A 26,207-nucleotide genomic window follows, 5' to 3' on the forward strand; every position below is an offset into this window, starting at 1 on the left:
GGCACCCCGCACGTTGCAGGGGCTGGACCTGTGGTTGCATTGCACTCTGCCCGACATATTTAATGTCTGCCTCTATCACGCCGGGGCATGGCTGAACGAGAATAGGGACGCGAAGCCATGCCTGCCGTCCGGCTTTGGGGCCGGAGGTGGCACTTCAGCACCGACATCGTTCCCATCCCCGCTGCCATCAACGGCGCCTTCCATTTTGTCTGGATATGCGTTCTCCTCTTCGGTGCTATTGGATCAGGGGAATGGCCCAGTGGGTGCAATAGCGCGACTGGGCGGCAGTACGTGGCGTTGTTCGCCGGCCTGTTTGGGGCCTTCGTTCTTAATCTCATCATCGACGTCCTGCTCTACATCCATGGAATGAAGGGTGGGTGATGAGGTTTATTCTGTACTACTTTTTGTGGGCCTAGTACAGAGGATCGACGGTTTAAGTAGGTGGCCAGTAAGGCTGGCAGACCTAGCAAGTTGCAAAAGCCCTCTCCCTTCTCCCTGGCAGGATCTCCATTCGAGGTGTCCAAACGGCACTGGGTTCCGACCCTCCTCCACATCAGCACTCTACCCATTGTCGCTCAGTTCGTGTTCACAGGTAAGAGTTCAGGGGGGGCCAGCGCGCCGATGTCGTTAGGTGCCTGACGGCAGTGGCTAGGAGAGGCCCCTCCGTGCATGCTTTCCGAATCAGGTCTCTCGGACATTGCAAGCATTGCCCAAAGGAGCATACTTCACAGATAAAATTTTCGAAGCTCCTGCCTCTTGATTTCCTGACAGCATTTGGGACCCATGTCGTGAATCAGCAGCTGGACGACTGCTGGCCGGCAGACGTCAGGCATGGCGTGAGGGTGGTGGCGCGGATCCTCGTCTACTCCACCTGGGGCCTGATGGCCATCATCGCGTGAGTTTGTTGGGTGGGGGTGGAGCGGCATGAATGTGTTCGGGTCATCATCTGGGTTGATTGTGCCTCCCGTGGATAGTGCGTTGCTGACGTGGGGCTGCGGCAGGGATGGTTGGCCCACTCAGTGCTCTGACATCCCAGAATGAATCCACCCCCCTCCCCTTCTCCCCTTCTGCCCTTGGCCGCTCAGGCTGGGAATCGCCATCACGTACAACCTGTACCCGGAGCACAAGTCGCAGGGTTCCTGGGAGCAGCGGTGCGAGTGCATCGCCGTGCTGCTGTGCTGCCGCAGCAACATGCGGCGCCGGCCAGCGGGCAAGCGCCCCCCGCTGTCCAACATCGCGGAGCTGACCTCCGGCCTGCTGTCGCACGTAGACCTGGAGGCCACCGACCTGATGACGGCCGTGATCCTGACCTCCGCCGCGCAAAACCGGCGGCGGCGCCTGCGCCTGGCCAAGGCGCTGCTGCCCGTGTACGAAGCGCTGCGCCAGACGGGGTCGCGGAGCAGCCGGTCGGATCCCGGCACGGCCGCCAGCTCCGCCGGCGACTCCGACTCGGACTCCGAGGCGGAGAGCGGGGATGAGGCGGGGGCCAGCAGCGACGGCTCCTCGGTGCATGACGTGCCAGCCAGCCGCCGTCTGACGCGGCGGCTGGAGGGCGGGCACTCGGAGCGGGGCAGGGCTGCGGCGCCCCGTGAGACCGTGCCGCGGGGGCCCAGCCGGTTCGACCCGGGCCCGGGGCTGGCCGGCCCGCGCAGCAGGAAGATCGTGACCTTTGAGCAGTTGGTGTCGCCGGGGCAGCCGGTAGAAGGTGGGGAGCCGAGGCCAGAGGCGCCGGAGGTCGCGATCGACACCGCCGCCAGCCTGCCCCTGACCGAGAGCAACGTGGCGCTGATGGATCGGCTGGCCAGCGCCTCGGTGGGCGGCGAGGAAAGCGCGGCGGGGGGCGGAGACGACGGGAAGCAGGAGGCGGCGGCGGTGGCAGTGACCAACGAGCTCCACGACCTGGCTGCCAACACGGGGCAAGGTGGGGAGGCGTCGGAGAGTGTGGCGAAAGGGTTGGGAAAGCTGGCCACCAGCGTGGACGCGACTGAAGGAAGCAAGGTGTTTGCCTGTAGTCAAAGTGCATTGAGGCCTTGGGAGACAGGTTATGTGATCTTTGGGCATGCAGGAGCCTCATGCACGTGCATCGGTACCCAGCCCTGCATCCAGTTGTGACCTCTTTGAGTGCCTGTCCTGCACTGGATGCCAGGCTTTGATACTGGAGTGCCAGATGAGTGGCACGTCACCCCCTCACTCCGTTCAGCACAGCGCCCCAGCTCGCTCAGTCCTTGTCCCGTGCACAGACGCGGGGGAATTGGCCGATGCACTGGCGGATGCCATCCAGGATGAGCTGGAGGATCTGGGTGGCGGGGACATCGGGGCCACCCACGAGGACGCGGTTCTCCAAGTGGACAAGGTGCCTTGTGTTTGTGGAATGGCATTGCACAGCTGCTGATGCAGGGGGCAATCGTACATCAAATGTGCATCGCTGTGACCCTACAGTCGATTTCAGCCGTCGGCTGGCTGGAGGTTGTCTGGCGTGTTCCTCCAGTATCCGGACGCGACATGGGACCGATGTCCTCCCTATGATGCTTGCGGGATGAAGAATTTTGAGAGGAGCTGATCCACCCCCCCTTCCCCTCCTCTCAATCTCCCACCTCCAGGCCCCCTCGCTGGATCTGGCCCTGCTGGCAGACGGCGCCTCCTCCATCTGGCTGAACCCCAGCGTCGCAACGCAGGCCCCCTCCGTCTCCAATCAGGGCGAGGAGACGGCACCCGGCTCTCCCCGCCGGACCCAGGACGCCGAGTTCCCGGCCGGAGTCTCTGACTCCGGGCCCCCAGACTCGCCATCAGTGCCCCCCGCGACGGGAAGCAGCCCCTCCACCCAGCCCCCGCCGGTGACGGTGCCGGAGGGCGTGGACCCGCTGCCCTCCCGCGAGGCCGTGGTGGCGGCCAGGCAGGCCGGCGCGCCGGGGTCGGAGGGCCGCCTGCCCTCCGAGGCCAGCCAGGGGGCGCGCAGCGGCAGCGTGCGCGACCTGGCCAGCGTTACGCTGCGCTTCCCCACCGTCATCACGCCTTCCCAGTACGTCAACCGCCTGGCAGGGAAGCTGCCGCCCGAGGCGCTGGCCGACATCTACGCTGGCCGGCATGACCGCGTGGGGGTGGAGGTCCTGGAGGAGGCCACCTACTTCCTCAAGTACGCCTACGCTGTCTACTCCCTGCAGCCCAAGATCGAGAACCCCTCCAGCATCCTGGACATGGCCTGCTGGAAGCCGCCCGCGCCCCAGGACGTGAGCAGAGGAGAGGGGAGGGGGTGTGGGGGTTGGGGGAGTGTTGATTTGGGGTACAAGGGATGGCGCTCAGCCACCGTGTCAAGTTCCCACACCCCTGCTGCGCCATGATGTTATAAACTCAGCGCGCTGCTCCCCTTACATGTCCTCCATTCAACTCCATTCCACCCCAACTCCATCCACAAACCACCTGCAGGTGGTTTTTTCAGGGTTCAATGAGCTGGAGCAACTGGAGGATGACTCCACCATCGAGCTGCTGCACCTCAACTGCTCCAACCGGATGCTGGCGCACCTGCCCTACCTCATCGCTCTGGACCATGTGAAGAAGGCGGTGGTGCTGGCCATCAGGTGCGGTGAATTCTGTGAGATGGGGGTGGTGTTGGCCTGCTTCGGCCACCTTCTGGGTCCTACATGTGTGCACTCCCGCAGTCACGGCCTCTCCATCGGCGCCAGCCATGTCCCCACCCTCCACTGATATACCTGCTCCATTGATTACCCCACCCCACCCCCCCTTGCAACTTCCGATTAGGGGTACCATCTCTGCCGCCGACATTGTGACGGATGCCATGGTCGCCAGCGAGCGCCTGGAGCACCTGCTCCCTGTCAGCCTGAAGGAGGACGTCAAGGGCCCCTGCTTCGGGCACACGGGCATGCTGGCGGCGGCCCAGGCCATCTTCATGGACATGAAGGAGCGGGGCATCCTGACCCCGCTAGTGGGCAGCGAGGCGGCGGCTGACGACTACTCCGCGCCGCGCGGGGAGGGCCCGCCCCAGCGGGAATCCCAGTACGACGCCGACACGGGGCCCAGCCCCCTGCGCGCGGCCATGGGCAGCGCGGGGCAGGCCATTCGCGAGGGCGTCGCGGCGGTGCTGCCCGCGGGGGGCTGGACAGGGGCGGGCAGGCCAGGGGATGCCGAAGGGGACGACATAGAGGCACAGCGCGCGGCGGCGAGAGGTGAGGTCAGAGGGGAGAGGGGGGTGGGTGCTTGTACGTCGTGGTGCGAGGGAAGAGTGCTGCAGGGCATGTCGGCTGAGATTTGGTGCCCAGAACTCGTCAGTAACTTTAGACTTGGATACTAAAGTGTCCAACTGGGATTTATGCAACCAGACTCCCTGCCCTTGCCTGATGAATGCATCCCGCCGGGGTCCCAACAAACAAGCACAATCCCTGCGCACCATGCTAGCAGATTCCGACGGACCACGTGTCACGGTGGACAAGCTGGGGGCGCAAAAGTCGCCGGGCCAGAAGGTGGGGGAGCTGATGAAGGTGAAGCTGCTGGAGGACGACTGGCAGCTCATGGTGGTGGGACACAGGTGAGCGATTGGTACCGGAAGGCTTGTCTGCAATGGGGATGCTTGTGTTCTGGTCAACTCCTGACGCTGGTGCGCAACTCCGCGGCGCGCTGCAAGACTCGAGCCCGCCTCCTGCCATGCTCTGTGGCAGTTTTGAACTCCAGCAATGCATGCCTCCTCCATCCTCATACAAACATCCATCCAAATGCCCACAGTCTCGGCGCAGGGGCTGCAGCACTCATCTCCCTCCAGCTCCTGGATCACTGCCCCGGACTGAAGTGCCTGGCGTACAGCTGCCCAGGCGCGCTCGTGAGCAAGAACCTGGCACATGCCATGGCGAGCTTCACTACCACGAGTGGGGCCTGGGACGCGGTTGGTTTAGGTCATGCCCGTATGGTTGAGAGTGAATGCCCATTGTTTCAGGCTCAGGATTCGATTCCCGCCTGCCTGTATTCGATCCCTCATAGTTGTGGTGGGCAAGGATGCCGTGCCCAGGGCCTCTGTGGCAAACCTGGGCAGGCTGATGGATGAGATGGTGACGTCCCTGGCAAGGTGCAAGCAGCCCAAGCTCAAGGTGATGACATGGCTGGTTGCTCGGCGTAAGTGCTGTCCAATCTGTCTGCACGCGGATTGTCTGGGTCACAGGGCCTTGCGGCCCGGGCATGACCCAAGGCAAGGGCAAGAAATGGGGACTCGCCCCCTTGGCAATCTGTACAGGTGACATTCTATCCCTGGTGGAAGAGGAAGAAGCAGGACTTCAAGAATCTGTTCTGGGACTATGACAAGATCCCAGAGGAGTCACTGGAGGTGTTGAGAGGATACTATGACAGCAGGTGTGGGGAACACGGATTGGCATGTGTGATACTAGAGTCTGAACTGCTCCGCAGTGGGAGAGCCTGGCCATGCATGGCGGGTGATGTGCATCAGTTTCTTGCAGGGAGATCCCTGGTAGGAGGGTCACGCTGTCCGCCTCTATCATGCAGAGTCTCTGGAGGGCAGCCCATGAGCATGTACCCACCTGGACGTCTCATATTCGTGCGGCCCATCAAGACGCGGCGCAAGAAGGCATGGGACTGTGTCTGGATCTCTCCAGAGGACATCATCGGTAAGACAGGGGGGCGCTCGGTCTTGCCAGATGCGACGCTGAACAGAAAAGGACTCCATCCCACCAGTGCCATGCTTTTCAAGTTGAACACTAGGATTCCCTCTTTCAATAGCTAATGATTTGCATGCCGACAAGTGCCACTCGACCCCTCACACATCCATTGCACAGATGAGGGGATCCTGTTATCACCTCACATGCTGACAGACCACTTGTGTAGTACAGCCTGGGAAGCATTGCATGCCTCCCTCCGCAAAGCCAAAGGTGAGCGGAATGCGCTCGCACAAAGAATGTTCCTTGGTTGTCGTCGGCGCGTGGTGATGTTGTGATCACCTTGGTCGCCTAACATTCCCCTGTCCCCTTACCTGACCCCTGCACAGACGAGGATGCCAAACCATCAAAGCGGGGATTCAAATGGCAAGGACGCCTGGGGAGAAGACCCCAGCAGCACTACAGATATGAGAGGCAGACCAGCGAGCAGCGCAGTCTGCACCAGGAGCTCATTGCAGATTGATTGGGCAGGTAGACGCACGCTTCCTTGTGGGGTTGGCCTCAGGCTTGCCTGCCTTGTTACTGAAGATCCTACGACAGCTGTAGAAACCGACTTGTATGCAGAATGCGAGTTGCCACTTGCATCTATTGGTGATCTGCCTTGAAACTCAACGCATGACACTAAGGTTCCGGCATATGTTTGTGCCTTTTCAGCAATCCTCTTGAGGGTATGAGATCGCCTTTGCCCAGCTTTTGCCATGGAAGACCCTTTGAGAGAATGAACCACCAGATCAGCTTAGTAGGTACAAGGTGCACCCAGATTTGGTGCACAAATAGGGTGATATGCATGGAGTTTCTCAAAGATGCCCCCAGGAGGTGTCCGTCATCAGAGGAACAGGAGCAGGAGCTCCGCACCGGAATCGACTGCATGAGTTCCCCCCCCTCTATACCGGTTGCTGAGCAAATGTTCGAAGCCACCCACAAACAACAAATAATTAGTCTCGCACATTATATGTCCATCAGGTCATCCTGGCATAGAATCCTACCGTTGTGACCATGTCGTCACAGCCAGACCCGACAGCGTCTGAGACACCCCGGGTTTTCAAGGATGTCTCGGGCATTCGCAATTACTCGAGAGAGCAGCGAAAAGCAGGAAAGCGGATCGGTTTCGTGCCGACAATGGTAGGACGGAGAATGTAAGGGGCGCTGTTCGCCTTGGTCCTGGATGGTGGGTCACCTGGCCACCTCCAGTATCTTGAATCTTCAGCTCCTTCTGTTGAAAGCAGCTGTCGCACTCCGACCCACCCAGGGATGCCTTCATGATGGCCACATCTCCCTAGTCCATGCTGCCGGGTGAGTCTGATCACCAGGGTGGTGGGGATCAGCTGCTACACGTGCTCCCGACCTGGTGACTTGGCCGCCGCACATGCAACTCAACCACTGCAACATCTTCTCGCCATCTCCCACCATTTACATTTCTCTGCACCTTCCAGGTCCCGATGCGACGTGGTCATCGCCTCCATATATGTCAACCCCACCCAATTCTCCGCCAATGAGGACTTTGGGGTGTACCCCCGCAGCACCGAGCGCGATTTAGACCTCTTGGCCAAGGCCGGCTGTGTGGCTGTCTTCATGCCGGCGGCCTTGTACCATCCAGGGTCAAGCTCGCTGGGGTCGGGTGATGCGAGCATGGTGGTGGGTGCAGCTCAGGGCGAGGCTGCCTCGGACGCACACTCCACCTGGGTCAATGTGGAGGGGCTATCCCAGGGTCTATGCGCGGGCTCCAGGCCACACTTCTTCAGAGGAGTTGCCACGGTGCGCAGGGTTAGTGTGGAGGGGGTGGAAAGTTTGGCAGGTGGTGCAGTCTCTTGTAGAGGTCCTGCACACTGACCCACAGGAGAGGGTTTCGCCACACATCAACACCCTGTCCCTCCAGGTGGTTACCAAGCTGTTCAACATCGTGGAACCTGACATGGCATTCTTTGGGAAAAAGGACTACCAGCAGTGGCGCATCCTCGAGGTGGGTCGGGGTATCTGCGGCAGGGTGGGGTTGCTATTTAGTGTACTTGCTGTTCTGTAGTCAAGGTGTCACCGTTCTGCAGACAGGTCTCATTCTCTGCACAGGGATGAATGCATGGGTACCTGCCGGCATACCAAACCTGTCGCCGCTCCCTGGCATGGTGGCCAAGCACCCCCTGCCTTTACTTTGCTGTGTCTTGCCCCCTTTCAAATTGCGTGCCACAAATCTGCACCCTGCCACCATGCATTTGCCCCGTAGCGCCTCGCCTGCGACCTGGACTTTGGCATCGAGGTAGTTGGCCTCCCGATCCAGCGCGAGGCAGATGGTCTGGCGATGAGCAGTCGCAACGTGCTCCTGGCACCCGATCACCGCGCCGCAGCCCCCGGCATCTACAAGGCACTGCGCGCCCTGGAAGCGGAGGTCGCCACGCGGCGCCGCGCAAGTGGCACTGCGTCGGCCCTTACCGTCCAGGAGGCTCAGCGATCGGTGTCGAGGTCGCTCGAGGCTCTGGGCGGGGCGGTGGACTATGTCCAGCTGGTGGACGCGGCCAGCCTCAGGCCCCTGGCCGCCGGCGCTGACCTGGCGACCGGGCCACATATGGTGCTGCTGGCCGTGGCCGTCGTCTTTGGGCGGGTGCGGCTGATCGACAACCTGGAGATCCAGGGACGGGCGTGAGGATGCCAGCAATGCCGCAGGCGATTTATGGCCATAAGTTTTGCTGACATGCATGGATTGGGGAGGTGTGGAGGTTGGCAATCGCGCCTCCCTTGCCCTGCCCATCACTGCTTCCTCGCTCGCTGCTCCCACCCACCCTCCCCAGCACTGTTTGCTTGCTGCTCCGTCCCGCCGCCTCGGCCTCACCCGTGATGAGTGTCACAGTAATTCATTCAAGAAGCAGGCTGCGAGGCTGCCCCAGTCAGGCGCAGCTTAACCGCTGGGCGGCCAGGTTCAGGCGCGTCACCGTGGTCACAGGCAGGGCAAACACCGGGTCGATGGGCGCCAGGCCCGGATGGCCCAGTAGGGACAACCCTGCCAGGCCAAAGAAAGTGTGGAACACGTCCACCGCATCGTCTGGACGATCGGAAATACCGCCCAGCTCCAGGTCCTGGCAGCCCAGGATGAAGGCAGTGAGGGCGGGGGCGTCGATCCAAGCCAGCCGTCCCAGCGTACTCAGCGCCGAGAGCGCCCACCAGGAGTAGCAGACGTCCTGCAGCTTCTCTGGCCGGCCGTTCAGGCCGCCGCTCGGTGTCTGGCGCTCGCTGATCCTAAGACAAGGGTCCAGTGTGGGCGAGTGGGAGTGAGCAGGGATGAAGGGTGACCTGAGGGGTGTTGTGGCACAGTGGGCCAGTCGCCGCAAGGTCGCAGCACGTCGGCATTTACAAGACCAATGTCGCCAAACACCTTGTAGCCCCCCCCCACTCCCCCTCCTTTCAGCATGAGCCGCCAGCCCACAGGCCCATCTCAACAGGCTCACCACCATCCCAGCAGGTCGGCGTCGACGACCTCGTCCAGGGCCCCGGCGATGCTGAGCGCGGCCACGCAGGTGAACACCTGCCCCGCATGAGACTCGCCCCCGGGCTGCGCCCCAAACCCGCCGTCAAAGTTGCGGCACTGCCTGAGGAAGTCCACGGCCGCGGGCACGTTTGCCGCGTCAAGCCGTCGTAGGAGTGCCAGGCTGTACAGCGCACAGTAGGAGAATCTGCACAGGGGTGGGCAGGTTGTAGGGTGCGGTTGGGTTTGGGGAGCGTACAGAACGGCTCCAGGCTCTCGGTCAACGCATGGTCCTGGCATGGCATACCTGGTATCGATTTCACCCCACTCATCCCCCGCAAACGAGCCGTCTCCTCTTTGCAAGCCGGCCACATCTGCTTGTTGAGGGGGACAGCATTGCGATTGTGTGCTAGGAAGGCAAGAAGCCATCCGATGCAAAGACTGAATGCATACCACTTGTCTTGACGTTGCACCAGGCGGGGGATGTGCGAATGAGCAATGCAGGTTCCCACCCCTTCACCAAAACTCAGCCCCACTCACAGGCAGCCACCTGGGACGCATCCACCAAGTCCAGGCTGTCGTACAGCGCAAGGATCTGCAGGGCGCTGAGCGTGTACAGCAGGTGCGCGTCATGCTTCTCGCTGCCAGCGAACCCTCCGCTGGGTTTTTGGCAGGACATCACCCATGCTATCAGCTGGGCCTTGTCCAGTCGCTCCGGCTGGCCCAGGATGTGCAAGGCAGTGGCGCCCCAGTACACCCCGCTCATCCGAAAGTGCTCCGTGGCGTGGAACTCGAAGCTGGTCAGATCCTGCAGGGTAGGGGGTCTGATCCAGTGTGGGTCTGGGGTCGGGTGTGCCCGAAGTGATCTGTACCGGAAATGTGTCGAGGAAGTCAACGCGAGCCGTTTCGATGAGGGAGCATGTACAGTCAGCCTGGTGTTACCTTGCTGACTTTCTCGATATAGGCAGCATGCTTCTCCGTCGCGAGGGCGTCGAGTTCCGCTGATGCCATGTCCCTTGCGCCAACTCGCGATTGGATGGTGCCGCCGGAACAAATCTCAATCTCTGACTTCCCTCTCTTTCGGCGATTCAGAGAGCAAGTAATTACACGGGTTAAAAGTCAGGCATGGATGCATGGCGGAGTTTGTGCGGAGTTTGTGCGGGCGCGTGGGGCCCTGCTGGGCCTGCTGCCCCCCCCCCCACTCCCCTCAGTCCATGCAGCACCGCTGCAGCGCCGGGTCCAGGAAGGTGAGGCTGATGAACAGCGCCTCCTCCGTGCGGATGGTGCGGCTGCCCTGGTGGAAGCAGGTGTTGACGTAGCGGTCAAACAGCTGCGCCACATCCCGGTACTTGGCCGCCCAGGCGTCGCCGCGCAGGCAGGCCTCCAGCCCCGCCGGCCCGCCGAACACCAGCAGCGCGTGGCGGTAGGGCCGGAACTGGAGCTCCTCGGCGGGCGTGCACTCGCCGCGCTCGCTGGTGCCCACGCACAGGTCGTACCCGCCCTCGAAGGGCGAGGCCTGGAGCAGGGCCTGGAGGGAGGGCGCCACGCGCGTCAGGTAGCCCCAGGCCCGCCCCTCCTTCGCGCGCGGGTCGGTGGGCGCTGCCAGGCTGGCGCCGTGCACCGCCTGGCCGTGCACCTGGCCGAGCTGCGGCGCTGCGCCGACGTGCAGCGTGACGCGTGTCCCGGGGGCCACCTGCTCCGGGATCAGGGCGTCGTGCTCCAGGCCGATGTCCACCACCGAGCCGTCGCCGGGGGCGCTGTGCCGCACCACGCCCTCGCGGTACGTCCCCCACTCGTGCGTGCGCAGGTGGTGGGTGGCGTCCAGGGGCGGCATCAGCCCCGCAAACTTCAGGTCGGGGTGCATGGGAATGAGCGCCCTACGAGAGCGTGGGGGTTGCGGGTGGGGGGTTGGGGGTTGATGTGAGGGCAGGACTTGGGTGGGAGGGGGAAGGTGGGGGGTGATGTGAGGGCAGGACTTGGGTGGGAGGGGGAAGGTGGGGGTCTCGTGACAGGAGATGCAGGGCTGGGAAGAGTGTGGCCAGGGCAAACTCTATGGGAGCTGGGCTCGGGTCGGCAAGCACGAGCGAAATCGGCGTCGAGTACTCCCTGGAGGAACGAAGATACACCTTCCCGGCAGGCCCAGCGCCCATGCCTTCCCCCCAGCAACCAAGCACCACCTCCACGACCCACCCCCAACCTACTTCCTGAGGTACTGGGGCGTCTCCATGAACTGCAGGATGCGTGCCAGCAGGGCGGCAGCGGGGCTGGGAACGTCGCGGTCGGGGCGCTCAACGTCGTCCAGCACGATGACCTCGTCTATGTTGAAGATGGCAGCGGCACGCGCGATCTGGCTGGCCAGCAGGGAGGCCAGCTGCTGGTTCTGGGTGTTCTCTATGCAGGAGGCACCCACCGCCATGGAAATGGTGGAATGCCGCTTGGGAGCCCTGTGGTGAGGGGGTGGAGAGGGAGGAAAGCGGGTCTCATGGGGAAGCTTGAGGGTCCCTCAGCATTTGTTCCAACTGCACCACGCCATTGCATGGAAAACGGCACCCTGCCCCAGGCCTCACTCTGCCACCGCCGTCGGTGTCGGGCCCGACGGGGGCGCCTGGCGCTTCAAGCTCATCCTATGGTTGAATTTATGGGATTTAAACTCGATTCATATACCGCTTTGTGTAGTATCCGTTGTTCGCTGCAGCTTTGCATTCGCGAAGCCCGGCTCCTCCGAGCTCGCGCCCAAGTCCACCCCTGCAGGGCGCGCACACAGAGTACCGTTCTTTCACCACATTATCGCCCCCCTGGGACAAGTCACAACTCACACTTCTAATGACATTTACCCCTCAAATATTAATTAATAGGCTTTGTAGAACTCCAAGTGCTTGTTCGCGGTGCGAGATCCCCTCGTTCGGTCGATAGATTTTCGTGCTTTGCAGGGCATTGCCATGTCCCGTCGGGGTACGAACGCGCCCCGCGAGGCAGATTGTTGTGTTTTAATATCATGGGAACGATACAGTATCGAGTGCAACAGCGATTAAGCACTTCCTGCACCTGTTGGACGTCCCCGGGGCCTCCGCCCGTCGAGGCCTCACGCGGCCCAAGGGGGAGGGGGTGCCGGAGGAGGGGCGGCCCCGTCCTCTCCCTTGCCCGTCCGGAGGCACTGCTGCCCCGCAGACGCTCTCCCTGCCGGATTGCTAAGCTGGTCGCTTACAGACATGGATCTCATATTAGGTGCAAGGCCATCCTGGCCGTCATTTGCTTGCTGAAGCAGTCTGCCGCCTCTTGCCGCCTCCCCTCTCAACATGGGAGCGGATGCGGCGTGCTTTGCCATGTGCGGGAGCTATCTTCGACAGTGGAGACCAGGGGGCGACACGCTGCCATTCAACGGCAGTGACAGGGTAAGTTGCCCAGCATATTACGGGGTGGTGATTGGCGAGGAGGCCGGTGGTGGTCCATGGTGTGATTCTGGCCAAGGGGATGGGCGGTGTGTCATGCGGGCGTGATTATCCGCTATGCAGGACTCCGTTATAAGCTTCCCATCGCACCGAAGCGCCGGTGCCTCAGCAGCAGACTTAACACCTTCCCTTTCTCTATGATGCTGGAAATGTCCCGCCACTTCCTAGTTCCACTAGTGGGGTGAATAGTGCATGTCTATGATCGAAAGATGGCTGACGGCCATGAAGCATAGATGCAGCCGGTCCCATCGCCGGCATTTCCCTAGGAACTGCTGTTGCAGTAGGGGTTGAGACTCCGGTGGAGGGGAACGAAGAGGATCATGGCAGCATGTGGCCGACCCCTTCAGGTCAGCATCGATGCTGCTCTCCAGACCAAACGTTCGCAGCTACCTGATGTACATCTTCAATCCATGGGTGCCTGTCAAAGTATACAGTCGTTCAAAACGACAAAATGATTCGCCGATGCCGGGAATCGAACCCGGATCACGTGCGTCCAGAAAGGACTGGCACTCAGCACCATTTGACAGGCACGTATACTGACCGTTATACTACATCGACCGGCGCGTGCTCTGGCTGAATTAACTACTCCACAGGCACTGAAGAGAGTATTTTGTGTAGCGTGATGGGAAGGCCCCTCCCTTGCCTACCTTGGCCCAAGACAGACCGCCTTCTGGGGCAGCAGACGACCGGCTCGTTTGGACTCGCTGTTTTCAATCCAGTTCAACAACGCTCAAGTCCAAAACTGGTTGAAAGGCAAGGGGTTTGGCCGGGCAAAGGTCATGGCCCCTAACCCGCAACTCTGCTCAGGGGGATGGAGATGACTGTGCGGGGCTGGAGACTCCTCCCCCTCCGGGTGGCCGCCAGCCGCCATCCACCAAACCACACCACGAGGAGCAAGACGATGCCGGAAGAGACGAGGAGCACGTTGCGACGCAGGGGCTCCAACCTGAGGGCGCCGCCCGGGTTCACACCCCAAGCTGCCACGGAGTCGAGCGCCGCGGCGCCGTCGGCGGCTTCCTCGCCGCCCGCCCGCCTGGCCCTGCCGCTGGATGCCACCCGCTTGAGCTCAAAGAGCACCTCCACGCCCGTCCCGTCGTCGGGCACCGTGGTCTGCTGGGTAGCAGTGGTGTAGCCATGTGCCCTCGCCTGCAGCTCGTAAGTCCCTGGTGCCAGGGGCCGCGCAAACACGCCGGTGCCCTCCCGGCTCTGCACCACGGTCTCGATGCCCGCCACTGCAGCGCGATGTGGGAGAAGAGGGGGGTTGGTTCATGTCATACACACGCCGTGCAGCGAAAGTGGATGCGGGGTTTGATGGACGCGCTGAGCTTGTATTAAACCACCGACAAGCTTCCTCATGCTTCCCGGGGAGTCAACCCCGACCCATCCTCGCACCCGTGATGTTTGCGCGGAGAGGGGTGTCGATCCCGCCCTGGCGTAGTGGGTTGGAGGCCTTCACCACACCCCGCACCCTGTGGGAATGCAGATCAGGCTAGGAAGTCTTGAGGGTGAGATCCAGGAAGACCACAAGCATCGATGCGGTGACTCTCTGTTCTTGTGCACTAGCTGCAGCCACAATGCCGAATTGAGCCGCGGCTGCTGCTCCAGGATGACATCCCCTGCTCCACACCCTGGTGCATGCCAGCCCCCTCTGACCAACCCCCCCAAATCGTACGCACCCTCCCAGCACAGCCAGCAGGGGCAGACCCAGGAGGGATGCCTTGTTCTCCTTCCACAACGCCCCCAGGCTGGCCATGGGTGGCCACTTGGACTCCGACACCTCCACCGTCAGCTCGAAGCAGCCTGTCGCGAGGTAGACCCAGTCCTGCATGCTGCCGTAGATGGGATACCACGCCGCGCCATTCGTGATGCCGCCATTCGGAAACTCCTGTGATGGGATGGTGACCGTGCACTCTGTCGATTCCTGGGGCTGGGAAGGGCAGGACGACTGATGCAGCGCCGCATGCGTGCACCCACGCGCCCACCTTGTTCGTGGGCAGGGCCATCCTCGTGTGCGCCTGCGCGTACTTGGTCGCCAGGTGGCGGAACGTGCCGTCGTCGGGGCTGGCGGCGTACTGGGTCGACCTGTCTGGCGTGCCATCCATGGGGTAGTTGGCCACCAGCGCCCCCTGCAGTGGGTGTGTGATACATGTGGATGTGTGAGAGCGTATGTGCGTAAGCAGCACCTCTTCATTGTACGTGTACATGCTCCCTTTAAAGTTCATCTGGTCAGGCCCGAGGGACCTGGTCTGACTCGACAGTTGGGAGGTGCTGGTGGATTCAATCCCGGCCGCCTCCCTCACGAGACTTGAATGCCAGCATGTCAGTGCCTATACCCACCCTTGTTCCTCTAACCCTCCGTCCATCAGCCCCTGCATGCCCACCTCATGCATCGCAGCCGAGGCAGTGAAGCCGATGCGGCGGCTCCAGTCCATCAGAGCCCGGACCTCTGCTTGCTCGCTGCCAGTTGGCATCAAGCTCGGCGGCTTTGAGAACCTATCTGGGAAGTCGCGATTCAGGTCCACATTGTTTCTGGTCACGAGGGAAGGGACGGAGACCCCTCAGGAGTGGATCTCGGCCAGGAATGGCTGTGTTGGTGGGAAGAGCTATCCCAATCACCCTGCTCCCACATCTCTAGGCACCCGACTCGACGGGGTCGATCTTCGCGCAGGCACCAAACTCATCCTCCCAGGCATTTGCTTCCCAGTCACTGGTTATGGTAAAGACACGCACATGTTTTCCCGGGTCCGCTGGTCGAACCCGTCGGGGTTGGCGCTGGGCATCAGCCACAGGTGCATCCCAGCCAGGATCTGGGCTACCTGGGGGTCCTCCCCTCGGGCCTCACAGATGTACTCGGCCAGAGCCAGAGTCAGCACGCGGCCGGTGGGCTCGTTGCCGTGGAGGTTGCCCACGTATCTGAAGTGAGGCAGCGCATTCGTTGACCCGGGCGATGCAGCCAGCTCCAGTGCCAGCAGCTGCCTGTGTTTGGGGACTGTGTGAATGTGGTCTTCCTGTCGTTACATGATTACTGCCAGGGTGTTTCAGCACTACGGCATGTCCCCATTAAACGTAGATCGCCCCATTGATGGAGTTTGTATCCAGTCGTAGCTGCCTTGACCGCCTCCGGCACCAGCTCAGCCCACACTTTCCCTGCACATCTGGCCCACCAGCTTGAGATCCAAGACGAACCTGCCCTGAACGCTGGTCCCGATGACGTGCAGTTTTGCGATGTCCCGGCAGCGTCTCTGATAATCCTGGAGGTAGGTGCTCAGCTCCTCATTGGTCAGATACTGAGCCAGAGCACGCTGCACAGGAGAGATCTGCAGCGCAAGCGCGCCTTCAACGAGCAATATCAAAGCAATAGCTACGATAAGGGTTCTACATTGTGCATGTGGCCTCAATACGATCTGGCTCAGGTCAGGCATGGGGCCCCCGAATCCGAGACCGACACCACGCACGACGAGTCACATGCTTTCCCGCAGCATCAAGTTTGGCATGTGGGCATTTTACAGGGATTAGCGGGGTCTACGGTGTGTATACCGTCGAGACTCTAGTGCGTGGATTGCCCGTGTGAACTTCCTATAGGCACGATTTCGCAGAGCGCGCGCCAGACCGGGAATGATTCTGCATGACTGAAGTGGTAACAGCACCAGATTGTGCATCCAATGCATCCAAAATACTACATACATTGAGACTCTGCAACTGGTAGATCCAGCAGCGGGGAATGTGAGGGATCACTCGAGGGGTGTGGACCATGCCTCCCACCCCGCTGGGGCCTGCCCTGCCCCCGCACCTCGCCGCGGAGCCCTCCGAGCACTTTCCCACATCGGCAAGCTACGAGCTGAAGGGTCATGAAGGCCCCGTGTACGCTGTGCGCTTCAACAGTCAAGGCACCTACTGCTTGTCCTGTGGCAAGGTGCTTGGGGTCGATCGGAGGGCGGTCTGTGTGATTGATGGCGACCGCTGATCTCAAGGAAAAGGTGCGACTAGACCTTCACCCTCTCCCATTTCCCGGGGCGATTGCAGGATCGTACGCTTCGTCTGTGGAACCCACACACCGGCAGACTCGTGAAGACGTACACTGGGCATGGATATGATGTCCGGGATGTGACTGTCACCAAGGACAATAGCAAGTAGGACAGGGCAGCCGTTGACGGCCAGGGGTGGAGCATGCCTTGGCCTTGATTTGATAGTCTTGCTTGATAGAGCTGTGGTCATAATTCTCTTATGTTTGCGGATTTTAGCTGCCATCCTCAGCCTCCATGTGCCCTCCTCGGCCAAGCTGCCAGCGTGCGCCTCCACCTACTTCTCCTCCCGCCAGGCATCCCTACTATTTCTCCTCTCAACCCCACACACCACCCATATCTCCCTCCTGGCCAGGTTTGCGTCCTGCGGCGGAGACAAGCAGGTCTTTGTCTGGGACGTCGGGTCCGGAAAGATAATCCGGAAGCTGCGAGGCCACGATGCGCCCATCAATGCGGTATGTGCTGTCTGGAGTCATGAGTGCCTGCGGGCATGCGCTCATGTGGATGAAGGTGGTGGTGAGACCGGCGAAAGAGTACCTTCAAACAGCCCATCCTAACTCCACTGCAGATCACGCAGGGCGCCGGCGACGAGGTGCTGGTGACGGGGTCCTACGACCAGGCGGTCAAGGTCTGGGACTGTCGCTCCCGCTCGTTTGACCCCGTGCAGGTGATGACCGACGCGTCGGACAGCGTCACCAGCGTGACGACTAACACGGCCGGCGGACGCGCCGAGGTGGCGGCGGCGAGCGTGGACGGCGGCGTGCGGCGGTATGACATCAGGATGGGCTGCCTCTTCACCGACGCGCTGCACGTGCCGGTGACCCACCTGGCAGCTTCCCGAGACGGCGCCATGCTCCTGGCCGCCTGCATGGACTCCTGCATCAGGCTCCTGGATCGTGCTGAGGGCGACTTGCTCATGGAGTTCAGAGGTGATGGTCGGAGGGGGAAGGGGGAGGGGAGACACGATGAAGCATGGGAAACAGGGGCAACACCAAGGATGAAATGTGCGGGGCCTTTGCGTTGCACGACCTGCAGTGCCATGTTGGATCGAGGTGACCCAGGCACTCCCACGTGACACCCCACCCCGACCGCTCAAATGGTGAGCAGGACACAAGCATGCGTCTACGCGCATCGAGTGCTGCCTCAGTCCCACCGACGCCCATGTGTTTGGCGCGTCCGAGGATGGACGTGTGTGCATCTGGGACCTGGCGTCTGGCGAGATGGTGGAGAGCCACCAGGCCCACAGCGACAGCGTGTGTAGCATGGCCCTGCACCCGGAGGGCAGTACCTTGTGCACCAGCTCGGTGGATGGCCTGATCAAGGTCTGGGTGTGAATGCGGACACCGGCCTGGCGCGCCCGCGCCCTCGCTCCGGCCGGGACTCGCACCAAGAGGGCAAAGAGCTGAGGGAGGTGCAGTGCCAAGGGACCTGCACAGCGAGACCTCGAATGCATTGGCAGTTGTACTTGTAATCATATCTATCGCCAGAAGGACGGTTGCCTCTCGCAGGCGCTCCCTGGCGGGCCAGATCGCGGACAGCTCCAGCACCACGTCCGCCCTACGCCCCTCCTTTCCCAGGATGGGAAAGGGACGGGAGGGTCGCTGGGACCTCGTGAGAAGGTATGCGCCTGGCAGATGTGATCCCTCGGCGAGCGGCAGATCACATGGGTTGCCCGGTATCGGAGAGCGGCTTGCCTCGTTCAACGTTCCCCAACCCCCCTTGCCCCCACAGGCACCGCGTCCTGCTCACCGTCCTGTCCATTCCCGTGGTCCTGGTCCTGCTGGTCCTGGGCATCATGCCCCGCGCCTCCCCCCTGGACCCCCGGTATGGGGCGTCCAAGGCGGCGGACGCCTCGACGCAGCAAGCCAAGTTCTCGGTGGTCATCGATGCCGGGTCCACGGGTAGCCGCGTGCACATCTTCAAGTTCCTGACCTCCGCCGCGGGGGCGCAGGACCTGCAGTTTGACAAGTTCGAGCAGCTGAAGCCGGGACTTAGCTCCTACGCCGCGGACCCCAAGGCTGCGGCAGCCTCGCTCAAGCCTCTCCTGGCCCTGGCCCTGGAGACCATCCCAGAGGCGCTGCACGCCCAAACCCACGTCAGCGTGGGGGCCACCGCGGGGCTCAGGATGCTGCCGGGGACCAAGGCCGACGAGATCCTGGCCGAGGTGCGGGCCCTGCTCAAGACCTACCCCTTCCAGGTGGGTTGGTTCAGGGGGTGGCAGGGGTTGCGTGGGCAGAGTGCTGAGAGAAGGCGGGGTGGCTGGTGGTGGTGGTAAGGGATGATGGGGACTGCCTGATGGTGGGGATGGGGCCGAGGCCTGGGCAGCAGCCTGGTGCTGTTCATTGGGGGCTGGATCGACATGTGCAATGCACCTGGTCCTGTATGAGGGGTTCCTGCGCACACTTCACGATGAGAATGCATCTTGAAGACCGCAACTCGCTCGCCAGTCTCGTCGTCATTGCCAGCCCCTCCTGACAAATGCCACCATGCGCCCCCCACCCCCCCGCCCCGCAACCGCCTCCCACAGTCAGCGGCGTCGGACGTGTCCATCCTGACCGGGGTCAATGAGGGCGCCTTTGCCTGGCTGACCCTCAACTACCTGCTGGGCCGGCTGGGGGAGCACGAGGACCGCACCGTGGCGGCCATTGACCTGGGCGGAGGGAGCGTGCAGGAGGCCTTTGCCATGACGGCGGAGGAGGCGGCGGGCGCGCCGCACGCCAACTACACCACCACGCTCAGCGGCGGCGGGCGGCGGTACAGCGTGTACGTCTACAGCTACCTGGGCTACGGCCTGATGGCGGGGCGGGCGGGGGTTCTGGCCGCGCCCGCCGACCCGGCCGCGCCCCACCCCTGCGTCCCCGTGGGCTACGCGGGCGAGTACGAGTACGCCGGGGTCAAGCACCCCATGCGCGGCGGCGAGGCGGGGTCGGCCGCCGCCTGCGCCGCCGTGGCGGCCAGCAGCCTCAATGCGGCGCTGGAGTGCGCCGCGCCCCAGCTGCAGTGCAGCTTCAATGGGGCCTGGGGCGGGGGCCGCGTGCCCTCCGTCTTCTACATATCCTCCTACTTCTGGGACAGGGCCGTGGATGCAGGTGGGCGCGTGCAGGGGGGGGGGGGCTGTCGAGTGCGGGGTGATGCATGGCACGGGGTGGCTGTGGCGAGCGCTGCCGCTGGATGGACGCGCCCTGCTCCCCACCACAATCCTGCGCCCTGCCTCTGACCCACCTCCCGCGTCGTGTTGGACAATCCCACCGAATACCCTGAGCCCTCCCATGCCCACCCCGCCACCCCAGGCCTGGTCCCCGAAACCGCCGCAATCGAGGCCAGGGTCAAGCCGGCCGAGTTCAAGAAGCTGGCGGACAAGGCCTGCTCCGCCAAGCTGGCAGACCTGGGCACCCTCTTCCCCAACGTGCAAGAGGCGGCCCGCCCTTTCTTCTGCATGGACCTGTGCTACGTGCACACCTTGCTGCTGGAGGGCTTCCGCGTGCCGGAGGAGACGGAGGTGACCATCGTAAAGAAGGTGGGTGGCGGTGGGGAAGGTGAGGGGGTGGGGCTGGCCGGCAGGTGTTGCAGAGTTTGGGTTTGTTGGTGAGGTCCTGGCTCTGTCTGCCGAGTATGAGGATGCACGAGCATGTCCCAAGTCTTCACATCTCTCTGTGCACTTTTCAACCCCCCCTTCAATCCAACACCTCTGCAGGTCCAGTACAAGAAGGAGCAGGTGGAGGCGGCGTGGCCGCTGGGCGCGGCCATCAACAGCCTGGGCTGAGGGGGGGCGCGCCTTGCATGTCGGCTGCCCCCTCCGCTCTCTGCACCCCCACGTCGCCGACTGCTGCTGTGACTCCCTTGACATGACCGACTTCGAGGTAGGTGTGCAGTTCTTCAGAGCATGCAGTACAGGAGCGAGGGCCTCGTGGGCAGCCAGGGCATCAGGACCGCCCTGTGCATGGGAGGCAGCTGCAAGACTTTGCGCTCCCTGTCCTGAGCTGCAAGGCAGTATTCAAGGGGAATTTCAGAAGGCAGCAGCCCATCGGGAGTACAGAGTCCTACACCAGGCGGTCTTAGGGTTTCATGGGCCACAGCTTGACATACAAGGCGGCGCTGATGAGGCTGGTGTCTTTTCATGGCGTGTCTTGTGCTCCCTCCGAGCAGCAACAGCCCTGCCAGCGCTCCGGTCGGCTCCTGCGATCGCGACCTCGTTGGACTTAGGGCCCGCCGCCCAGACCGGCCCCTCCCAGATTCCGCCTTCCCTCACTCGCTGGACTTTGGGGTGGAGGGCTGCCTGAAGACTGCGGCGCTGGCGCCCAGCCCCTTGACTGGCCGCCCCGCCTCCTCGTCGCCTTCGAGGGAGATGACGCGGACGCCCGTGGTGGCCCGCGTCTCCGTCAGGCGGGTGTGGGAATAGACGGCGAACCCCGTGACGGCCATGATGCAGCCCGCGGTCATGCTGGGGGTCAGCTCCCTCCCTTCCCCCAGCAGGAAGGTGGAGAGCAGGAGCAGGCCCACGATCTTGATCATGCCCAGCACCGTGGTGGTGACCGCGGAGGTGCGCTTGATCATCAGCGTGTGCACCAGGTTGTAGGCCAGCGCGTTGATCGAGGTGAGGAGCAGGACGTAGGCTGCACCCTGCGGGTTCTCGGGCAGGTATGCCATCAGCTTGGCCAGCTGGGTAGTGGGGTTGGGGGGGTGGGGTTGAGGATCATCATTGTTAGGGGAGGGGGAATGAGGGGAGCACAGCCCAAGCGCCCATGGGCGCTGTCGCCTTACCTCGAACTTCAGGAAGAATGGGAGGAGGCAGAAGAGGCTGACGGGGGCGGTGTAGAAGGTGAGGCTGACCACATCCAGCTTCTCCGACATGACCTTGCCCGAGAAGGTCATCATCGCGCCGTTGCAGACGGTGGCGGCCATGCAGAAGAGGACGGCGTAGGCGCGGCCCGTGGCGCGACCCTGCCACACCACCGCCATGACGCCCAGGGTGAGCGTGAGCACGCCCGCGGCCTCGCGGCGGGAGGGCACGTGGCCCTCCACGAATACGGCCAGGAGGCAGGTGACGGCGGGGATGGCGGAGCGGATGACCTGGTTCAGGGTCAGGCTGATGTCCTGCAGGCTGACGTTGTTCAGCGCGATGTTCAGGGCCATGAAGGCGCCGATGTAGACCACGCCGCGCCAGGAGCGGCGCAGCGTGGCGCGGTGGGCCTCCCAAGGCGTGCGCAGTGCAAAGGGGGCCAGCACGAGGAAGGAGAAGCTCATGTGCGCGGTGGTGAGCAGGAAGGGGAAGCGGAAGCCATAGATGCCCAGCGCCCACTGCGTCGTGGAGGGGAAGGGGTCTGAGATGCGGCTTTTATTGGGGTGTAGGGGGAGGTGTCTTTGACGAGGCGTGGGGCAGGGCTGCTGGTGGAGAGCCACGCCAATGACGGGACAGGGGTGAGAGGTGCAGGGGGTGGGCGGGGGCAGAATGACACACGCAGCTCCACGGAGGTTGGTGAATGGCATCCCATCGCGCACTGCCAGGCCTCGCCACCGGGATCCCAGGACCCCTCGCGCACTCACCTTGTTCAGGAGGTTGAGCGAGCTGTTCAGCCCGAGGTACACGGTCACCAATGCCACGAAGCCGGCGATCGACATGCCTTCCCTGGGCATCATGGCGTCGAAGATCTGCACCAGTCTACTCCCCCGGACACTGTAGATCTAGGCCGGGCACTTGGTGCGGGCCATGGCCGTCGCCAGCTGTCGGCCGAGTGACCAGGGGTCCGTGGGGTGCACGACGGATGAGACAGGCAGTGAGCAGGATCAAATTTTCAAATGGGAGACGGCACGCGTCCAGATGTGCGTGGTTCCACCGTCGAGCTGTACAAACCAGCAGAAGGATGCCTCGCATGCGGTGCGTGCGGCCATCAACGCGCCGGGTCAGCTCCCCTTTCCGACACAGATCGTGGGGGGCTGTGGACGGCGATGGCTGGATCGATGCCTGTCCAGGGCCACCATCGGATCTCCAGTGTCGCTTCGCAGACCCCGGATCCTCATTCATCTCGGTGGGCGGCCTTGCGGCCGGCCCCCACTTTCGATCACCCCGGCACCCGACCCCCAAACCCCCACCCCCCCACCCGCCCGACTGCCTGCGCCATGACCGACGATGAGCTGTCGCGCCTGCGTCGCGTGGCCCAGTCCCTGCTGGCAGAGGGCTCCCGGCGCAGGGAGGAGACCCTGGCCCGCTGGACCTCCTCGGAGCGCCCTGCGCTCAAGGCGCAGGCCGCCAGCCTGAAGGCCAGCGAGGCCCTGCTGCTGAGGACCGTGGAGGGTCTGGAGGCCCGCATCGCGGCGCGCGCCCGCACCGACCTCAGCGGCCGCCCCGGCGCGGCCAACGCCACCAACGCGGCCGTCTTTTCCGGCTTCAACCCCATCCAGAGCCGGGCAGGGCCGGACGGCGCGCCCCTGCCCATCCCCGCGCTCGCCGCGGAGCGGGACCGCCTCCTGGCACTGGTGTCGCGCCTGGAGGCTGACGCAGCGGAGTGCCGCGCGGAGGTGCTGGCCGCCTCGCCCCGTCGGCGTGCCGCAGAGGCCGCCGTCTGGGAGACGCGGCTGGTGGCGCTGGCGGACACGCTGCGCGTGTTGCGCTCCGAGATCAGCGCGGTGGAGGTGGAGCTGGCGGGGCGCGAGGCGGCCGAGGCGCTGGTGGAGGCGCGGCGCGCGGCCGAGGCCAGCGGCGCGGCGGCGCTGCACCGCGCGCGCGCCGACGCCACGGCCGCGCGTGTGGCGTACAACCGCGCCAAGCGGCGCCAGTACTTCCCCGACCTTCGCGGCTACAACATCACGTTCGGGGGGGCGGCGTGTACGGCGCCTGCAAGGACATCTGCATCTCCGAGATCCGGGGGACGGCGGTGGTGGAGGCCCGTCCACCCTGCGTGCCGGGGGGTGCGGCCACGCTCGTCCTGGAGGGGCATGCGCCCAGGTGAGAGGGGTGGTGGGGGCGTTGCAGTCTCGCGGGGAGGGGTGGGGTGCGGGGGGAGCCAGTGGTCACCTGTTTCATCCGTGGGAGAGGAGAGTCGTGGGGCCATGGGGCATTAGTCATGCATGCAAGGCTGGGGTGGGTGGTGGTGGCGATCCACCCCGTGACCATTCGCCGGGCCTGGCAGATGGCGACCTGAGGCTCCATGCCCTCTTCCCGCGCGACATGACACTATGGCCTGCGTTGAAAAATGCACAACGATCCCACCCCAGTAGTCTATCCTTCCAGACTCTGACCCACACACTCATGTCCCATCCCTCCCCCTGTCCACAGACCCAAGGCGGTGCCGCGCCGGAGTTCGAACGACAGGCAGGACGATAATGGCGCGGGCAGGTCTGCCGCCGGCGCCGGCAGCGAGGCTTCCTCTGGACGGAGAGCGGGCACGGGGCCTCCTGGAGGAGCGCCCACGCAGGCCGCTCGGGGGCCGCCAGGCATCTCGCACAACCCAAGGGAGGAGCTGGAGCCCAAGCCTGGTGCGAGCACCCTTGCAGCCCTTCCCAGCGAGCACAGACCGTCGGCAAGTGCGGGAACAGATGGCAGCCCCGGTTGGTCGACCAAGACCCCGCCTTCGCACGGCCTCTTCCCACCCCAGGTCAGCCTGCCTGGCAGCTCGGGCGCGGGGCCTGGTGCAGCTGGCAGCGGCCCGCAGGCGCCGCTGCCCCCCATCCCCCCCAAGGCCTCCAAAAGCAAGATGATGGCGCTCAAGTTCATGGCTCGCATCGGGAGCAAGAAGGAGAAGTACAAGGGCAGCGGCAGTGCAGAGGTGTGCCTCGGGGTGATGGGGCTGGGTTCGGGCAGTGCCAATGTCTGCTGGCTGTGACATTGTGTTGGTTCGTGGTGTCAGCGTCTCACAGTGCAGTTCTGACGGGACTTTGGCCAAGGCAGTTGCCTGTTGGGTCCTGTGAAGCTGCACGGAGGCGACGGCATTCGGAGCGTGGCCCTGTGAATGGCAGGGGTGCGTCCTTGAGGCTCCTCCTGAACCCCATGCCCGCCAGATTGAACTACTGCTCCCCCGCTCCCACCCCCCACCATCCCCCCCGCTCCCACCCCCACATCCCCCGCTCCCACCCATGCACAGCTGGAGCTCCGACACGACGGCACCCCCCCCAAGAAGTCCATGAAGTCCCTGGCGTCCAAGCTGCTGGGACGGAAGAGCAAGGGCGGGGCGGGCCCGGACTCCCTTTCCCGCGCCAGTCCGGGCCCTTCCTTGTACCCCGACAGCCTGGACGCACGCAGCTCGGTGGCCGACGACCTAAGCCAGGCGCTGGACGCCGAGGAGGAAGAGGGCGAGGCGGCGGGCGGCCTGGCGCGGCCGAGCGCCGGCGGCGGCCTGGCGCGCCCCTCCGTGGCCTCCGCCCCCGGTCGGCGGCTGGAGACGCTCGCCGAGGCCCTGGCGGAGGGCGGCGGCGACCTGGACGCGCTGCGCGCGCTGGGCGGCGTCGGCGCGCCGGGCGGGGCGGGCGGCGGCGGCGGGGAGGACTATGACGAGGAGGAGGAGGAGGGGGGCGAGGGCGACGGCAGCCTGGCCAGCACCCCCTCCGGCTCGGGGTCTGAGCTGGACAGGCGCGTGGGCCTGGGCGACACCGCCGCACACCCCGCCGCCCCGCTCACGGCCGAGGTGCTGTTTGCCGCGGCTCGCGATGCCGCTGGGGAGGACCGCAGCGGGTCCACTCTCGACGCTTCGACCTCCCGGCGGCCGCCTGTACTGGCGCAGGGGCCGCGTACGGCGTCGTCGCCGGCGCCCTCGCCGCGCCGGCGCACCCACAGCACCAACAGCCTGGGCCGCGGCGGATGGCTGAAGAACGCGGGCGCGCGCGCGGCGCGCGACGACGACGGCAGCGCCAGCGACGACGAGCGTGGCGGCGACGACGTGGGCGAGGGCGGTGGCACGCACGCGCCCGGCACCGCGCCGCCGGGCACGCGCGGCGTGTTTGTGCGCGGCCGCACCTCGGGCTTCGAGCTGGTGGGCGAGAAGGGGAGCAAGGTGCCCAACCTGTCCATCGGCCAGGCGGACGTGGAGGCCAATGTCTTTCTGCGCCTCAGCTTCAAGTTCACGGAGTGGGTCGAGGGAGTGGGTGTGTGGGGGAGGGAGTGGGGGCCTGCGGGCAGCAGGTCGTGGATGGGAACGTGGAGGCAGTGGCCCAGGGATTGGGAGGGTTGCCGGTGGGAGGCAGGGAGGTGGGCCCGTCGATGCCCAGGTCGGCAGGCGCCCTGCCGCGGCCCTTTGCACTTCATTCCCACCACGGCGCGTCGCAGCCAGGCGCCATGCTCCCCACCCACCCACCCTCCCTGGTGGACGTCATCCTTCCGCAGGGCGGAGGGGTGGCAGCCCGGGGACGAGCGCCCCCTCTTCGACGTCCAGCACCTGGAGCACCGGCTGGTGGGGAACAGCGTGCCCATGCCTGCCAGCCTGATCCGGGCCATCCTCAAGACCGCCATCCCGGGCCTCATCCAGCGCCGCCTGCAGCTGGTCCTGCCCCGCGAGCTGGGCAGCTACCTGCTGCGCGCCGGGACGGGCGTGGCACTCACGGCCGGCGTGGACTGCGTGGGCCCTGCGCTGGCCACGCTGGACGCCGACCTGGCCTACGAGGTGCGCGGCCCCGCCCGCAGCGC

The 26,207-nt window shown here is 64.0% G+C and overlaps 9 protein-coding genes across 9 annotated transcripts in view; 5 read left to right on the forward strand and 4 right to left on the reverse strand.

Moving 5' to 3' along the window:
- Positions 1 to 117: 117 nt before the first annotated feature.
- On the forward strand, positions 118 to 6,135 carry F751_5926 (Sn1-specific diacylglycerol lipase alpha; the record flags this gene model as incomplete). Its single annotated transcript, XM_011402506.1, has 15 exons — positions 118 to 373; positions 503 to 592; positions 772 to 895; positions 1,086 to 1,588; positions 1,706 to 1,921; positions 2,241 to 2,353; positions 2,601 to 3,227; positions 3,424 to 3,575; positions 3,757 to 4,181; positions 4,414 to 4,540; positions 4,735 to 4,874; positions 4,987 to 5,093; positions 5,237 to 5,352; positions 5,503 to 5,624; positions 6,002 to 6,135. The coding sequence occupies 15 exons, from the start codon at positions 118 to 120 to the stop codon at positions 6,133 to 6,135; spliced, it is 3,252 nt and encodes a 1,083-aa protein (XP_011400808.1).
- Positions 6,136 to 6,791: 656 nt separating this feature from the next.
- Positions 6,792 to 8,307, forward strand: F751_5927 (Pantoate-beta-alanine ligase; the record flags this gene model as incomplete). Its single annotated transcript, XM_011402507.1, has 4 exons — positions 6,792 to 6,808; positions 7,106 to 7,427; positions 7,549 to 7,632; positions 7,891 to 8,307. The coding sequence occupies 4 exons, from the start codon at positions 6,792 to 6,794 to the stop codon at positions 8,305 to 8,307; spliced, it is 840 nt and encodes a 279-aa protein (XP_011400809.1).
- A 241-nt stretch (positions 8,308 to 8,548) lies between these two features.
- On the reverse strand, positions 8,549 to 9,889 carry F751_5928 (Geranylgeranyl transferase type-2 subunit beta; the record flags this gene model as incomplete). The annotated part of the gene is made up of 4 exons (XM_011402508.1): positions 8,549 to 8,897; positions 9,107 to 9,331; positions 9,431 to 9,497; positions 9,664 to 9,889. The coding sequence occupies 4 exons, from the start codon at positions 9,887 to 9,889 to the stop codon at positions 8,549 to 8,551; spliced, it is 867 nt and encodes a 288-aa protein (XP_011400810.1).
- A 441-nt stretch (positions 9,890 to 10,330) lies between these two features.
- F751_5929 (Carboxypeptidase D) lies at positions 10,331 to 16,199 on the reverse strand (the record flags this gene model as incomplete). The annotated part of the gene is made up of 9 exons (XM_011402509.1): positions 10,331 to 11,000; positions 11,325 to 11,567; positions 13,519 to 13,804; positions 13,965 to 14,041; positions 14,249 to 14,457; positions 14,555 to 14,698; positions 14,954 to 15,101; positions 15,303 to 15,548; positions 16,159 to 16,199. The coding sequence occupies 9 exons, from the start codon at positions 16,197 to 16,199 to the stop codon at positions 10,331 to 10,333; spliced, it is 2,064 nt and encodes a 687-aa protein (XP_011400811.1).
- Positions 16,200 to 16,323: 124 nt separating this feature from the next.
- Positions 16,324 to 17,928, forward strand: F751_5930 (WD repeat domain-containing protein 83; the record flags this gene model as incomplete). Its single annotated transcript, XM_011402510.1, has 5 exons — positions 16,324 to 16,485; positions 16,596 to 16,702; positions 16,950 to 17,049; positions 17,163 to 17,523; positions 17,702 to 17,928. The coding sequence occupies 5 exons, from the start codon at positions 16,324 to 16,326 to the stop codon at positions 17,926 to 17,928; spliced, it is 957 nt and encodes a 318-aa protein (XP_011400812.1).
- A 244-nt stretch (positions 17,929 to 18,172) lies between these two features.
- On the forward strand, positions 18,173 to 20,357 carry F751_5931 (Apyrase; the record flags this gene model as incomplete). The annotated part of the gene is made up of 6 exons (XM_011402511.1): positions 18,173 to 18,213; positions 18,326 to 18,791; positions 19,122 to 19,406; positions 19,590 to 19,683; positions 19,885 to 20,111; positions 20,289 to 20,357. 6 exons carry the CDS (start codon positions 18,173 to 18,175, stop codon positions 20,355 to 20,357), a joined length of 1,182 nt encoding a protein of 393 aa, XP_011400813.1.
- A 482-nt stretch (positions 20,358 to 20,839) lies between these two features.
- Positions 20,840 to 22,213, reverse strand: F751_5932 (putative sugar phosphate/phosphate translocator; the record flags this gene model as incomplete). Its single annotated transcript, XM_011402512.1, has 3 exons — positions 20,840 to 21,253; positions 21,356 to 21,892; positions 22,139 to 22,213. The coding sequence occupies 3 exons, from the start codon at positions 22,211 to 22,213 to the stop codon at positions 20,840 to 20,842; spliced, it is 1,026 nt and encodes a 341-aa protein (XP_011400814.1).
- Positions 22,214 to 22,653: 440 nt separating this feature from the next.
- On the reverse strand, positions 22,654 to 22,902 carry F751_5933 (hypothetical protein; the record flags this gene model as incomplete). The annotated part of the gene is made up of 1 exon (XM_011402513.1): positions 22,654 to 22,902. One exon carries the CDS (start codon positions 22,900 to 22,902, stop codon positions 22,654 to 22,656), a length of 249 nt encoding a protein of 82 aa, XP_011400815.1.
- Positions 22,712 to 26,207, forward strand: part of F751_5934 (hypothetical protein) — a gene marked incomplete at both ends in the record, with an annotated part of 8,984 nt that continues 5,488 nt past the window's right edge. The window contains 8 exons of the mRNA XM_011402514.1: positions 22,712 to 23,194; positions 23,434 to 23,537; positions 23,868 to 23,877; positions 24,187 to 24,357; positions 24,673 to 24,834; positions 25,072 to 25,212; positions 25,555 to 25,652; positions 25,908 to 26,184. Coding sequence (XP_011400816.1) covers positions 22,712 to 23,194; positions 23,434 to 23,537; positions 23,868 to 23,877; positions 24,187 to 24,357; positions 24,673 to 24,834; positions 25,072 to 25,212; positions 25,555 to 25,652; positions 25,908 to 26,184 — 1,446 coding nt within the window. The remainder of the gene's footprint in view (positions 23,195 to 23,433; positions 23,538 to 23,867; positions 23,878 to 24,186; positions 24,358 to 24,672; positions 24,835 to 25,071; positions 25,213 to 25,554; positions 25,653 to 25,907; positions 26,185 to 26,207) is intronic.

This window comes from Auxenochlorella protothecoides, assembly GCF_000733215.1.
Source record: "Auxenochlorella protothecoides strain 0710 unplaced genomic scaffold scaffold75, whole genome shotgun sequence".
NCBI lineage: Eukaryota > Viridiplantae > Chlorophyta > Trebouxiophyceae > Chlorellales > Chlorellaceae > Auxenochlorella > Auxenochlorella protothecoides.